At 37.0% G+C, this 15,646-nt stretch overlaps 1 protein-coding gene across 1 annotated transcript in view; it reads right to left on the minus strand.

Moving 5' to 3' along the window:
- Window positions 1-15,646, minus strand: part of OXCT1 (3-oxoacid CoA-transferase 1) — a 73,275-nt gene that overhangs the window by 36,016 nt on the left and 21,613 nt on the right. Inside the window, exon 6 of the mRNA XM_085326376.1 lies at window positions 15,136-15,196. Within this exon, the coding sequence (XP_085182502.1) occupies window positions 15,136-15,196 (61 nt within the window). The remainder of the gene's footprint in view (window positions 1-15,135; window positions 15,197-15,646) is intronic.

Genomic DNA, 15,646 nt, shown 5'->3' on the forward strand with positions numbered 1-15,646 from the left:
ATCTGCTATCATTTAATTCAAATTCACCTTTTCTAATTAACATTTGTCTTCATTTATCAGGTGAAAAACTAGGTCTTGGGAATACTCATTGCTACCGATCTGAAGCTTGTTATAAAAGTATGCTTTAATCAACTTTAGTAGCTGGGATTATAAAAACCAAATTCTTTGCTGCCACAATTCATCTGATTTCAACAGAATTATGCTATTATCAAAAACCTTGACACACTGTATTCCTTCCCCCCCTTACAATACACAGAATAAATAATTTATCCAACAATATCAGATTTTATTATTAATCACCCCCATTCCCTCAATTGGTTAGAATTTTATCTTTTTGGAAACAGCAATCAGCATGATAGCTTTTCTTCATAAGAACCACCAACACAGTTATTTATTTTCCCAGTATAGTAYCCTAAATGAGTAGGACACACAGACAAACAAGATGTATATTATCCTAGGAGCTCCTAAGAGCCCAAGCACCTTTGCACACTGAACACCTCCATCTTCATAGGCAATCCCTCACACGCACAATTTCTGCTGCTGTTTTACAATTTCCACATCCTACTGTTATGAAACGGGTACCAAGTATAATTAAATACATTAGAAATATCCATAAAGCAATAAAATAGAATTTTGAAAGGGGATTAAAAATTTGCATGTAATGCCTGTAAGAATCCAAATCATTTCGTCCTGCAAGCAAGATTAATCGGCATGTTTATGTGGCAGAAATCAAAAAGAAGTCTTGCAGGGGAAGTACAAATGTCTTCTGCCTGCCACTTCTCCATCTCTCTCCTTACTCTGCTTATAAACAAACTACATAACACTATAAAAGGCTATCGGTAGCACACCTACATCAGTATTGTCAGCACTGTGCCAACAGAAGTGAAACTATGGGAAATCTGATGGCTAAGGGAATCAACAACTTAATTTTATACACAGCACTACTGTAACCACCACAATACATAATCCAAGCATCTTTCTAGATGAGAATGAGAATCCAAGAATTGGTTTGTAACTGGGCACATTCTGTTCCCTCGCATTTGAGTCTCTAACACATCCCAACCTAAGCTTCAATCACCTGTAAACAGTTAGGAAACCACTTATATGAATAGCCAGAAGAACGTGTATGGGATTCACAATATTTTTCTTCCCGCTCTACTTCTCCATTTTATTTATCCTTCTGTTCTTCCTTCCCTCAACTCACCTTGCCCTGGGCTTTATTTTGTCATGTACAGAAGAATCTTTGTAAACATCAAAATTCATCATATGACCAACTGCCTAGGAGACGCACCATGAAGTCTGGCAAAGTGTAAAGAGGGAAGTAATTAGGGCAGAGAACCTCCTGTAAACTTTTTTAATTAGAGTGTGAAAGTATTTTGGTATTATTTAGATTGTCTTGATCATAGGTAATCATTGAAAATATTACCTTCACCAATAAAGCAACAGAAAATAGAAAGTTTGAAACTTTTTGCTACACAGGTAACGCTAAAAATTAAGAGACCATACAGGCCAAGTACTCTCTCTTTAGAAGGYTCTGATTCTTAATTTAAAAAAATCCTTTCGTTGCTTCAAGAGCTTCCCAGTATCCGTTTTCCTCCTCTGTGTATCCTTGCAAATATGGCTATGCTAACAAATGCTTGCTAACAACAGGGGCAGAATCATTTCTGAACAATGGTTTATCTACAAGTAAACTCAGAATCCAAAAGCTGTTCTCTGCTGTGATTCACAAGCGCCTCCTGCCAATCCTTTTGGTATCAGCAGTCATAGACTCAATGGTCATTTGTTTCAAAATATCACTTCCTTCTGTAATTTACATCCAATCTTCCCTTTTTAAGCAAGTTTATTTTTGCTCATGGAAATTCAGCTACTGTCCTAAAGTTTTACCTCAGAATTTCCAAAGGCTTTTAGAGAGAGAAATTGAACTGAAAGATTATGAACTTCTAGTAAGATAATGAACACTTGACCAAAAATTGGCAAGCGAATTGTAATAGCACACCTATTCATGTCAAAATACTTCAAAGTAAAAGCTCTTTATTATTATTACTATTAATATTTTCTTTTCTTTACTTATTTCTGCAGCCTAACTAGATGCGCGTGTGTGTGTGTGTGTGAGAGAGAGAGAGAGAGAGAGAGAGAGAAATGTTCTCAGCTGTTTTAGTCATAAAAGAGTAAAACAAGTCAATGTTTATTCAATTCTGCCTGAATGCAGGGAGACAAAATAGATGTTCTTCTGATCTTCTGAGAGTCTCAGAAGAGTTCTGCCCTTTTCTGATTCTGTGATCAGGTTACATCACGAAATTTCTACTTCTGTCAAGCTCTTACTGAAATGAAATGACACATCCATCTTAAAAAGGAGAATTTCACAGTAATTTTAATAAGCAAACAACTACTAATCAGTTATATAAAGGCATTTCTCAGTAATAACCACTGATTTGTGCTCACCTAGCAGCTTGGAAAAATATCTTCATAAATTTACTAAGGTAAAAGAAAAGAGTAAAATCTGTAAAGTTCATACTTATTAAAGAACCTGCAGTCTGACTGAACTGAGCATCTGGGACACAACTGTCTGTCCATCTAGTCCCTGAACCCTMCCTCGTAGCAAAGGACAGGAGTTTAAAAGACAGTGTGATATTTCTGCTGATACTCTACTTATCCCCTACTGACACTTAGTTCAGGGACTTCTTGATTCAGAGGTTAGATACACACCATCTTGCTTCATAGCTTCTGATGGACCATGAATTTGTTTAATATTTTTCTGAAAACATGTACATCTTTGGCACCCAAAACTTTGTGTATCATTGCATTTCCTCAGTTTGGCTACTGTCAACTTAATTCATTACTGAAGGGACACTTAGTGAAGAAATCAAGTGACTCCTCAGCAAGTTTGCTGATGACATAAAACTAGGAGGTGTGGCTGATACACCAGACTTCAACAAACTGGAGAGGTGGGCAAAGAAGAACCTCTTGAAGTTTAACAAAGGCAAGTGCAGGATCCTGCACCTAGGGAGGAACAACCTCAAGCATCAGTACTAGCTGGAGGCTGACCTGCTGGAAAGCAGCTCTGTGAAGACAGACCTGGGAGTTCTGGTGGACACAAGCCAACCACGAGCCAGCAATGTGCCCCTGTGGCCAAGGCGGCCAATGGTATTCTGGTGTGCATTAGGAAGAGCATTGCCAGCAGGCCAAGGGATCCTGCTGCTCCACTCAGCCCTAGTGAGGAGCACTGTGTCTAATTCTGGGCTCCCTAGTGCAAGAGAGACATGGAGCTACTGAAGCAAGCTCAGCAAAGGGCTACTAAGATGATTAGAAGATGGGAGAGTCTCTCATATGAGGAAAGGCTGGGACTTTCCTCCAGGAGAGCTGAGACTGTTCAGCGTGGAGAAGAACAGATTGAGAGGGGATCTTATCAATGTATACAAATACCTTAAGTAAGGATGTCAAGAGAATGTGCCTGGACTCTTCAGTGGTGCCCAGTGACAGGATAAGAGGCAATGGGTCCAAACTGAAACACACAAGTTCCACCTGAATATGAGGAAAAACTTCTGTCCTGTGAGAGTGACAGAGCACTGGAACAGGTTGCCCAGAAAGGTTGTGAAGTCTCCTCCTTTGGAGATATTCAGAAGCCATCTGGACACAATCCTGGGCAATGTGACCCTGCTTGAGCAGGGAGGTTGGACTGGATGATCTCCAGAGGTCCCTTCCAACCTCAACCATTCTGTGATTCTGTCAAAAATATTTCTCAGTATGTCTTGTAATTCCACTGGGTGTTTCCTTCTCTTTGCAGTATAAGAACAGCACACAGCTGTTCTCTATTTGTCTTTTCCATACTAACAGAGATCCTATTTTTTATACATACGTACATATATGTATATATATATACACACACACACATACATATATATATATATATATGTATATATAGGGTTTTTTTGATGTTTCTTTTTGCTGGGGTTTTTTTTTGTTTGTTTGTTTGTTTTTTGGTTATTAGTAGACTGTTATGCTCTGTGAACGCTCCAGTGAAAAAACAGCCAGAGATGCTGCATGTCCTAACTGGTCATTAAGAGACCAAACCTGAAATAAATCTCCTAGGTTTGCATCCAGATTTTTCATCATATGGCTACAGATGTTCATAACTTAGGAGCCCTTGTTACATTATACTTATTTAACTTTTGTTTTTCTCTGTTCTAAATCTCCTCAATTACCTCCACTTCTAGTTGCCTCGGGCTTAATCTCTTCTTTCGTGTTTCTCTGCACCTGCTTCCTCCGTCTTCTCCAATGATCACTTTCCATTCCATGCTTTTAACCTCTTTTTCCATGCTGTACTGTGACAGCAAAGAAGAATACAGATTGCACTAAATTATCTGCTCTTGGTACATGTGCATAGTATTTCTGGGATAACAACTGCAAAGAAAAAGCAGCAGCATACTTGATTATCTGCAAAAGCTATCCATTTGTAGAACTGTGTGCACGTATGCACAAATGAAAGAATTTGACAAATTTAGTTGCCAGGCTCTGAAAGAGCTCTATTATGCATATATGAACTACACTACTTCAGGAACTTAAAAGTTAGTCAATTTTCAGCACAACCAGGAAATACAATATTCTTAACTTTCAAGGTCATGTTCAAAGTCAGAAGATACTGAAATTCCTCAAAGGAATAGTCCTAAGGATACAACATTCTCAAAATAATTTTTAGGAATCACCTCAGGACCATTTCCTAAATCGTTCTGGTTGTTTGGATATAAGTTATCAGTGAACCACTCCGGTTATAATTGATTAGATTTTCCAGTTTATACTTTCTAGATAAAAATGAGGTGATTTCAGTGTTCAATACTTTATTTTACTATACTCAACTAGATGCTAGCAATGCAACAGAAACTGGAATATAATTATGTTATCACCTCTTTATTAGAAAGCATCCAACTGTACTTAAAACAAAATGAAACATAACCATCTACGCTCGACATGTAGGAAATGACTTTCTTAGCTCTGGGAAAGGCAGTTTTAGAAAGTTAATTTTTAGTTTATATTACACAATGATTTGAAAATAATCAACATAATAGGACAGAAGCCAGAGGAAAAACAATAATCCCACAATCCATGAACACAGTCTTTATTCTATATCCTAACCAATGGCAAAAGAACCTGTTTAACCTGTACTAGGTACATATGTCAAATAAGTAGACAGGCCATATCCCTTATCTTTCCACTTTCAAGTGGAATAGCTGCTCACAATATCAACTATTAAATTGATGTAATTTAATATTTTTGCAAATAAAAGTTACATTGCTTCAAGTAAGTATTTCCAGTACTTCACTGCTTATTTCTGAATGTTAGAACTGAAAACCTTTGAACTGATTAGAGGGTAAAAATAAATAACTGCCCTTTTTATTAAAAAAATTAGAAATTATCAGGAAGAACAGAAACCTAAACTAATAGACTTGTATTTTCTTACTCATCAGAGAAATAACAAATGAGGAGAAACTGAAAGAGTTCTCTCATCTCCTACAAATTTAAAGGAAAATAACTCAAAGGTCAGAAGATAAATTTAACCTTCACTTTCAAAAGCGATATAAAAAGAATTTTAGTTGCTGAAGGAAGAAGTAGAAAATTTAAAGAAATCAGAGATTTATTTGCATCTTCCAGCTTACGCTAAATCTCTCTCAAATTCAAGGAATATACTTAGAAATCAGGCCAGATTGTACTGAACAAGATACAAAGTAAGGTAATTTGAATGAACCAACATAGTAGCAGCTATTTAGTAACAACTTAAGTTGCTAGTTCCATCTAGGAAGAGAAAGCAAGCTCTCAGGTATTTTACAGAAGACAACAAAATGGCACCCTACATATATGCATGTCTGAGTTGTCCTCCTTACTCCACATGCTCATTAAAAGCAGTGATTTACAAAGATTTTCAAAAAAAGTGCATGCTACCATTTTGTTTTTTCCTCAACAAGAAAGCATTGTGTTGCATCTTAGCTTCAAAACCATAGCAGGTATTCAAAACCTCCAAATATTCAAAAATCAATGAAACCTCAAGAAGAAGCCAGTCAGAGTATTTTTCAAAGAAAAAAACTGAAGAAAAAAAATGAAGTGATAAAAGAATTATGATGTGAGGTTTAAACAATCTCAATAGCTCACTTAGAAATCACAGGAACTTAGGTAACAATGAATTGCAAGTAAGAAATATTAAGAAAAATACAACTTTTCTTACAGCTGCACCTTATCCTTCCTGAACATTGCCTGGAAAGACACCACCACATGCAGGGGAATAAATAACAAGAATAAAATGCTTCATAGAACCAAATACATTTTTTTAAGCTGAAACTGCCACAAGCGTATTAAATCAGACTCTCACTGGAGAAAAACACTTTTGTTTATCAGAACTTAATGAGAAAACTCTGATTTATTTCCTTCCAGAAACTGAAGAATTGTCTTCAGCAAATCTAATACTCAAAAGTCATAACAAGTATGATTTCTAATCTTCCAATCACACCAAGCTTTCTATTCCATCTGTGTATTTGTTAATTGGGGGAATAACAGCTGAAGCACATCAAGCTAATATTGACTGGCTTTCATTTCCCAAATGCCACCCCTATACATTCCTTCACTTCCCCAGCCCCCCTCAAAAATAGAAATACCTTAATCACAGGCATCTTTACTGTCTGATTCATCCAAATTACTGGAAAAAAATAGTTCTTACAGAAACCTTTACATTAATTTAGCAACTTTTGCTCTTCTTGTGTCTGAAAGTCTAGACATTGCCTTGAAGCGGCTGGTTGGGTGGCCAACTTCATATAACTCATGTGGTTCTTCCCTTTCTCAGAATTTTCCTGGCAGAGGACATTTGGTTAGTGTGTAGTCAACCCTGATGGAATCTGCTACAATTCATCACAAACAGCAGATCATTTCTACTTGCACCATAGCTAGAATACTCTCTTTGATCTGGAGTGTCTTAAAAAAAAAAAAAAAAAAAAAATCACAGGTTACTTCTAATTTTGAATCAATGAACCACTCTACATCTTCTGTCATATCTTTCTCAAATATATGACAAACACATAAAAAATAGCTTTATTTTTTACTTCTCTCAATGCATGAATGCTGGAAGAGATGGAACACATACACAGACAGCTCAGGAGAATCAAGGGACAGGCTATTTGGAAAGAAGAAGGGATCTTTTCTGATTACTGGTGGCAAAAAACAAACAAACAAAAACATATAACCCCTCCTAAATGCCTTAGGGAGGCAACCAAATATTACAGCACTGAGAACGTGCTATTGTCCAGGCTAGGAAGTCTGTTTCCTAACTAGCCTCATCCCAAAAGATTAAAAAGGAAGCACAATGCTTTCTTTTCTCCAGTTATAAGACTCCTCATAAAATGCCACTTTGAAAAAGAACAACAGAACAAAGCTACAGCAAAAGAAAGTGCAAAAAATTCTTTAATTTGCTTAAAAGCAGCAAGGTGAACCATGAGACACATCAGTATATCTTCCACTAGACTGGATTTCAAATAAGTTCAAAAAACCACACACACACACACACACACACACACCAACCACCCCATAAAAATGTATGTGTCTATATTGAAAGTACTGGGGGAAAAACGAGTACCTGAAACTATTTTTAAAAATAAGTCTACTTAAACTAATTGCTAGATGTGCTTGTGCCTTCATTTGCAGCTCTTGATGCTTAGAGTGTGTGAGAAACTCAGCACTTAAAAAGTCTTAAGGATAGATATCCAAGTTTGAAATTGCCAGTTGTTATGTTTAGAATCTATGTTAAGCAAATATCTGCCAAAATTCAAAATCCATATGCACAAACAAGTCAGAGAAATAATTCAGAACCTACAGCTTTATCAGGAGAGCCAGGAAGGCTTTAGTCCTCATTAGCTTATTAGCTTACACCATCGATCAGTTACATACGGTTCCCACTTTCATCAGGAATATATCTGTCCCAAATCTGCTCTCTGCTTTTCCCTGCTTCTTTCAACAAGGATTAAAAAAATGGTATACCACSTTTGACTAATTGGAAAGGTTGACAAAATGGGGAAATGCCTCCATCTTTCTATAATCAAGAAAACCTACATAAATCTTAAAACAATCTCTTGTCTAAATAGGTATCACTTTCTCTGGTGTCTCACACATGAAAAGAAAAAACAGCATTGTATGACGTTCAAGACAGCCTTGATATCTTAATCCTTTACTCTTCTTTAGAACCTCGGTTTCTTCACTGAGTAGTTATGTTTTAAAGCATTTGCACAGAAGGATGCTGCAAAAAAAGAATCTGAGCTACTGATCGAAATAACTATTTAAAATAACTATTCCAAAATTCTCATAGCAGTGATAGTTAAAAGGCTGCAACTTTTCAGATCTCAGTATTTTGACCACCTGAAAAAAAAACGTTTCACATCAGTAGCCAGTCACTCACACTGTGAACTGTTTGCGAGATTTTGAATGTCAAGCCTTTCATTTTTAACTCAAACTTCAATGGAAGCTAAAAAAGTTATTTATCRCATGGAAAACAAATTATTACTTTAAGATGAAGGCAAAGCATTTAAACAAAGTAGGAACAGATAATATATATGTATCCCTATGCATATAAATTCCTTCAATTATGCCTGAAATTCTCTGCATCATTTCACATGACTGCATCATTGAAAATGATTTAAAATGAAAAACTGATAAATCCGATTAATGCATCTTACGAAAAAGCAAGACATTAGAACCATCATGAATTCATTGTATTACAATGAAAATTTCAGTCTAGAGTATTTTAAAATCCTATCTATTTTCAATTTCTCATGACATAGGACATGAATACTGTTAATGAAATACACCTCAAATGCCCAACACACTGTTACACTGTGCTTTCTACCAACTTATTTAAAAAAAAAAAAAAAGGAGAATTTAGCTTTACAAGCAAGCAGAAGTTATCCATCAGCTTTCACAGCACATTGCTGTCCAGTAGTCTGTAATATGTATTGACCAGCCATAAGCTTCCTTTAGCACATTGAGTGTCGCATGTGTCAAGGATTCAAAGACCTTTTCATTGAAAATTATATTCAACATATCTGCAATGAACTTCTGAAGATGAATACTGAAATAGTTCACGATACACATTCAAGAAGCTATTAGTTTAAAAAGAAAAAAGATGAGACAGAAAAATAAATACAACKTTCAGCACAATGCTGTACGCAGGTAAAACTGTCTGAAGCCAACAACAAGCAGCATTATGATCTGCTATCAATTCCTGAACCCACATAATTAAAGGTTATGTAAAAAAGAAAATARACAGTAAAAAACCTATAGTTGACTGACTATAAGGTAGTTCTTTTTACATTTAGTTAGTATGCTTCTGATTCTGGGGAGAAGAAACTTCTTTAATAAAGTTCCTTCTAATCCAGTCTATTCCAGTGCTTTTCAAATTCTTGAGAGTCTGCATAATGCCTGTAAAAATGCTCTGCTGTTGTTTGTCTGTCTTGCCTTTTCATTAATACACAAATACACAAAAAAAGGAATCAAATACAATTACGAGAAATAAAAGCAATCAAAGAGCATTCAAGTCCAGGTGTGGACTTTTGGGGGGGGGGGGGTAGCAGGCAAATTGAAGTTACTGTGGCAATGGTGTGCAAATGGTTCTAAGAGCTTCCTCAACTCTCCCCAAAAAAGGGCAAGCAGGCTCTGGATTTCTACTCTGATCCTCCTCAGACTTGTTCCTGAACCTTATGACTTCCATCACAAGAGCCACCCCCCAGACTGCTTTTCAGCATAACTGAGGACTGAAGTAGCAAAGGCATTAAACACTTCAGCCTCCTTTGTATTCAGCATTGGTAATTTTCCCTCCCTTCACCAAGCAGGGAAATATCAGTGTCTCAGGGTCCTTGGTCTTCCAGCTCACTATGTATATATTCTCATAACAATTTCTTGCTACCTTTATGTCTTCTTTTTATTTCACACTGGGCTGGAGTTTTCTGAATTTGCCTCTATGTGCTTAGGCTTTTTAAAAAATGTTCATCCTCAGACTTTGGTGTCACTTTCCATAACTTTGTTTCTGTGTTTGTGATAAGTGATGATTGTGATGAAGTTAAAATCATCTCCTGCTGCTCTTCCAATGCTTCCTCCTTGGTGGGAATGTTTACTCTCAAGCCTTTAACAAGGTCTTTCTTAACTTCATTTCTTCTTACCTCCCAGAAGCCTTCATCTATCAAATCTACAAGCTCATGAGGTCAGCAACCCTAAGCATCATTCTTGATATTTTGCTGCTCTCCTTTCTATGCTTTCTAAGCATCATGAACTTGTATTTCAGTTACTCTCCCTCAAGCATTCATTCTAATCATTTTTACCAAAGGTTAATTTGGAAGAAGGGATTATAATGAATGCCTGTAAACCCTACAATTAGGTTTACTTTATTAATTTTAAGTTGATCTAAATCCAGATTGAGAAACCCCTCTGATGCAGGATTTAGTCAGAACTTAGGCATGTAAACCCAATCATGCAGTCAAAGTCCCTGACTAACCCCTAGCTGCTTAAGATGCATTTTCTGTATTTACACTAATAAATTACTATGGCAATTAGAATTCTATTGTCACCTGTGCCAAAAACTTCTGATAATGTGGCTGGACTAAGCCACTCAGTGTCATCCTCTACCAAATAGGTTTCTCAAACAAAACATGCCTCCACTGAAATCCGCTGGGATACCCTCTCGACAGCCATCCCTGAGCACCCACACTGTCATCACTGAGTGCCTGGACAGCAATATAGAGAAAGGCTCTGGCTGAATGATAGCTCGGTGGTTCAAGCACTCACACTGAAGCACAAAGACATGGGTTTCCTGTCCTCCCAGGCCTCAAATCCTGATCTGGGCTCCCCTCAGAAAACCATCCTAATGCAAAGTCAGTGCCCACTCCAATCTCAGATTTCTTTCCTGCACTAGAGTACAGCATTCAGGTAAGGAAAGAAAAAGAGATTTGGATTCTTATTCCACCTTCAAACAGAGCTTACAGGCTTTTTACAGTAAACCACCATTGTGCAGAAACACTGAAAAATTTCTTGCAATAGAACTATGCATCTCAGTAAAGTTATGTTGGTATTAAAATGGTTGGAGGATTAGGCACAAAAAAAAACCTCATTCTTCAATAAAACACAATGCTGTGATTTAACGCAGATAATCGGACACAAATGACTTATTTCAGTCTGCTTCTGTCCCTCAGAGCAGCACAGTTCGTTGTACCTGAGATAATGGCGCTCACTGACGTGGCTGTGTTGTTACTAGGCAACCAAAGATAAAACGCAAAGTTTAATAATTTTTATTTAATGCATTTTTATGAGAAAGTACACTCTTTTTCTTCCCCTGCTATTATTTGAGGAGGAAATGCTGTTTACACAGGGAGATATATTTAGCCATCCTCTCGCTATTCGAACCAAAAAAAATTATTCAAACTGGATATCCAAACAGCCTGTCTATAAATATTTTTAAACATATTGACTATTACCACTATCACACACTTATGTCATGGCAGTGACAGAGATCTCAAACCACCTCACCAGGGACAAGTATTCTGTAGGTCTCAGCAAAGACTAACAGTGGCAGGGAACAGACAGCAGCTTGAGGATGTTTATGGCCATTACGGATGTTTATGTACTCTCTCAGGCAGAGAATGGGAGCCTGAGACTAAAAACACTCTTCGCCTCTCCTGTGTTGTCATGACACCCACATCTGGCACAATCACTGCTTTAGGTTATCTTGATATTCTCCAAAAAAGCAGCACCACAGCCAAAGCTGTTCCTCCCAGCAGGACACAGCTCACAGGAGCTTCTGCAGCAAGACCCACTTCTCTGGAAGCAGCCTTGTATCACAGCCCTTCCCCAGCACTCCAGACCACACATCCAAAGGCCTTCCTCAAACACCATTTCACTTCCTATCACACAATTCATAACATGGGGTATGGGCCTGTTGAGAGGCCTAACAGCAGTGCTGCCTGGTGAATTCAGTAGATAAGTCCCTCACGCAGCAAGAGGGCATTTGAAATGCTGCTACATATATAAGACYACACAAACCCTCATATTTCTTCACATGCCAAGTCCTTTCTCTGCTCCTGTACAAATGCTCAGGGCTTGTATATAACTTGTGATTGYCTGGCTGATTTCCCAGCTCCCTCGCCCTTGCAATAGGAGTGCCTACGCCAGAGGAGCCGGGAAGCATTTATAGCTCTGAAAATCAACCTGAAGGACTCRGGCAGAATGTGCACAGGAAGGCCCCTGTCCACACGCAAAGCCACAGCTCTTACTGCCAATGCTTATGCCAGATGAAGCGAGATGTGAGCATACCAAATAGAGGGGTTTTTTTGTTTGGTTTTTTTTTGTTTTTTTTTTTAGTGAACCACTGTAGAACTAAAAAACAGCTTAACTCCTGTATCACTTGGTTTTCACATACAGATAAAGCCGTAGTAACTAATCTTGCTGGGTTATTTAACAGTTTTCTCTGCAACAGTTGCCTTACAAACAACAGGAATCATCCATTTAAGTTAAAACTTTTTGACCCTCAGAACTGGTCATCTTTAAATTTAAAATAGAAATTCCTCTAGATATAGCATCATCAGACCTCTTACCTATGCCTCAGAAGACATCCTTATTATCATGCATGTTATCAAGTTCTACTACCTATCACTTAGCAAAACAAAAACAAACTAAAGAGTGCCAAATATTTGTGCAGTTTAGTAAGCCTCTTGTACTTTTTTTTTTTTTTTTTTTTTTAAAGCAGAAGCTTACATTCAAAACATTTCTAATCTCAAAAAGGCTACTTACTGCATTTGGTTCAGCACAGCTACCCCTGACCATTTTGCTAGGTAAAATAAACAAGGCACAGGTCAGATACCTTAATCTGAAGCTTGCTCTAAGGGAATTCTCAAACCAGAGAATTTACTCCTCCTTCAGAAGCCTCTCTATGCACAAACAGTGTCACTCCTAACATGGWACAATTTTCAGACAAGCAATAGCTATCAGGGGCTTGAGTTTTTTCTTTTTCTTTTTTTTTTTTTTGGTCTCTTTGCTCTTATCCTCCACGTTCCTAAATGCTACCTATTTCTCTTACCTCTGAATTCTTACAAAAAATATACTGTTTTAGCTGAAATATGGACGGACAGTTAAAATTGACACACTGACCTAAASTAGGGAACAGCAGGTTTAATATATTAATATATTTTTTWAAAAAATGTGCTTTCTACTGTGCATGCAGTTTTGTCCGCTATTTCATCACTCCATAGGATATCTGAAAAGGGCAGGTTAACAAAAGCAATCAATTCCTAGTGCACTTTCCACTTTCACTAGATTAACAGATATCCTGAGATTGGATTTCCAGCAATTTATGTTCTCCTTGGCACAGATGTCACTATGCTCAATGCCATTCCATATTTGTAATCAATGATCAGAAACTAAAAGAAATCTGGGGAAAGACTAGTGAAATAATAAATCCTAAGGAGGAAGCAGCAGCATCAGACACAACAGGTAAACTGGGATGAATCTCCTCCATTCCCTAGTGATTAGCTCTAAGCATCTCAGGCTGACTAYGCTCAGTGCTTAGGATGTTCCAGATGTCATATTGAGAAACCTCTTTTTCAAAGCCTAAGATCTGAGCTCTTAAATCCTACCACAACATTCTTCTGAATGGATTCCACTCTGGAAACAAGGCACTTAACAGTTCAGCTAATCAGGCACTGCATTTGATCTAAAATACTTATTTTTCCTAACTCCACTAGTTATGCATCTCTGCCCATTAATTTGTCCATAAAAACTAGAGTGAAAAATAATATTAGTGTGCTACTCTGCAAAAAGCATATCAGATTTTAAATGGTACTGAAAATGCAACAAACTCAAGGTGGACACCATTCATGGCAGAGCTACTAAATAATCCTAAGTAGAATTATACCAAGAAGGATGTCACATAATTACTGTTCACTGACAAGAAAATTCTACCCCATCGTATGTGCAAAGAACAGTAGAAAGAGAGATGAGATGGAATGTAGGTGGAAGTCTTTGATCTACTTAAATTTTCTAAACACCAGAGTATGAACAAAGTATGAAGGGAAAGTGAATAGAAGGAAAAGAAATGATGAAGGATTCTTTATTTCATTTTTAAATAGAAAAATATTTTAAGTCTTTCTTGAAAGCCAACTGTGAAAATTCATATAGTGTTGCTGAATTGTCACTGTAATTCAAGTGACAAATTCTAAGGGACATCATACAGCATTGTTTGCCGAAGCTCTGTGCAACACAAAGAAATAACTCAAGTTCTAAAATGTATTATCCAAAGATGTTTATATAACAAACATCTTTTCCAGATAAGTTCTTACAAAAAAAAAAAAATCTGAAGAAACATAAGCCTCTTCTATTTAGAATTTACTAAACATGTTCTGCAATAGTTTCTCTTGATCTTATTGTCAAATCTTATTTAGGTTTTATTAGGCTTACAAAAACTTATCATGGAGAGAGAAAAAGCCAGCAGAGYAGTCTATCTTTTAGACACTATTTTGCCTTAGCAACTCTTCAGTCACCAACATATTTCCAGTGTAGGCTGTGCCATGCTTTTAAACATTTTATTTTTAGGTAGCAAGGAAAAAGGACTCAAAAAAATGGAATGACAGAGGCTAGAAGAAACTTCTAGATCATATGACTGATATTTTTCAAACTTATTTTTAAAGATCTCCATTGTGAACACCTTATGACCTGCCCAGTCTATGCTGGTAGGTATTCATCTCTATTATCAGGACATTTTTCATAATGTCTTATAAAGGTCTTCTCAGACACAGCCTAAGCCTACTGTTTCTTCTTCTATCCACATATTCTGTTATTTTTACATCCTTTTAAATAACTGAAGCCTGTCTGCCTCCCAAAGGCTAATTATAGTGAATATAAAGGCCTGGCCAGGGTCAGAGAAGCAATAACTGGAGAAACTCTAGCAAACTAATTAAAAGTCAAGCATGTTGAATTGCTTTGACTACCAACAAAGAACCATTAGACCATTGTCCATAGTATAAAATCCACCAAAATTAGTCAAAGAAAGGAACTCCACCTCCAGAATGCCACACAAACCAAAGAGGTTTGTTCCTATAGGGGACTTGGCACATTTTAGTTCCCTACCTCCACCACAGTTGTCTTGGCAGCTTTGCACATAGGTTGGTTGAAGTTTCTTGCAGTTTTCCTGTRAAGGAAAAGAAAATGAATAACTATTGAAAGCTGTAAATGTACATGGAAACACCTCTCAGAACTACAAGTATCTTTGTAAAATAAAGAACAAGTCTTTTTGCCAAATASCCAGAAGACTAATAGAAAAACAGGAAGAAGGAAAAAATATCGCAGAATTATGTAGAACACATATGAAATAAAAAGTTTTTGCTACATTAGAAAGTATTATTAATTATAGCTCCTTGGAACTTTTAAACAGTACATTATTTTATTAGAATTGGGTAAGCTACTGATATCTTTATTAGATTCAAGAGCAGCAGAAAGCTGTGTACAATGTCCCTTCCTATTACTCCACTGTACACAGAATGGTATTCATCTCCACAAGTGGGCCAACATAGGGCCTAACAACCTCTCAAGTCCCATACATGCCTTCATAATTCAATCTAGACAGCTGTATGGACTTGGG

Source organism: Rhea americana, unplaced genomic scaffold (assembly GCF_003343005.1).
Source record: "Rhea americana isolate MKP2758 unplaced genomic scaffold, rheAme1 scaffold_13, whole genome shotgun sequence".
Lineage (NCBI taxonomy): Eukaryota > Metazoa > Chordata > Aves > Rheiformes > Rheidae > Rhea > Rhea americana.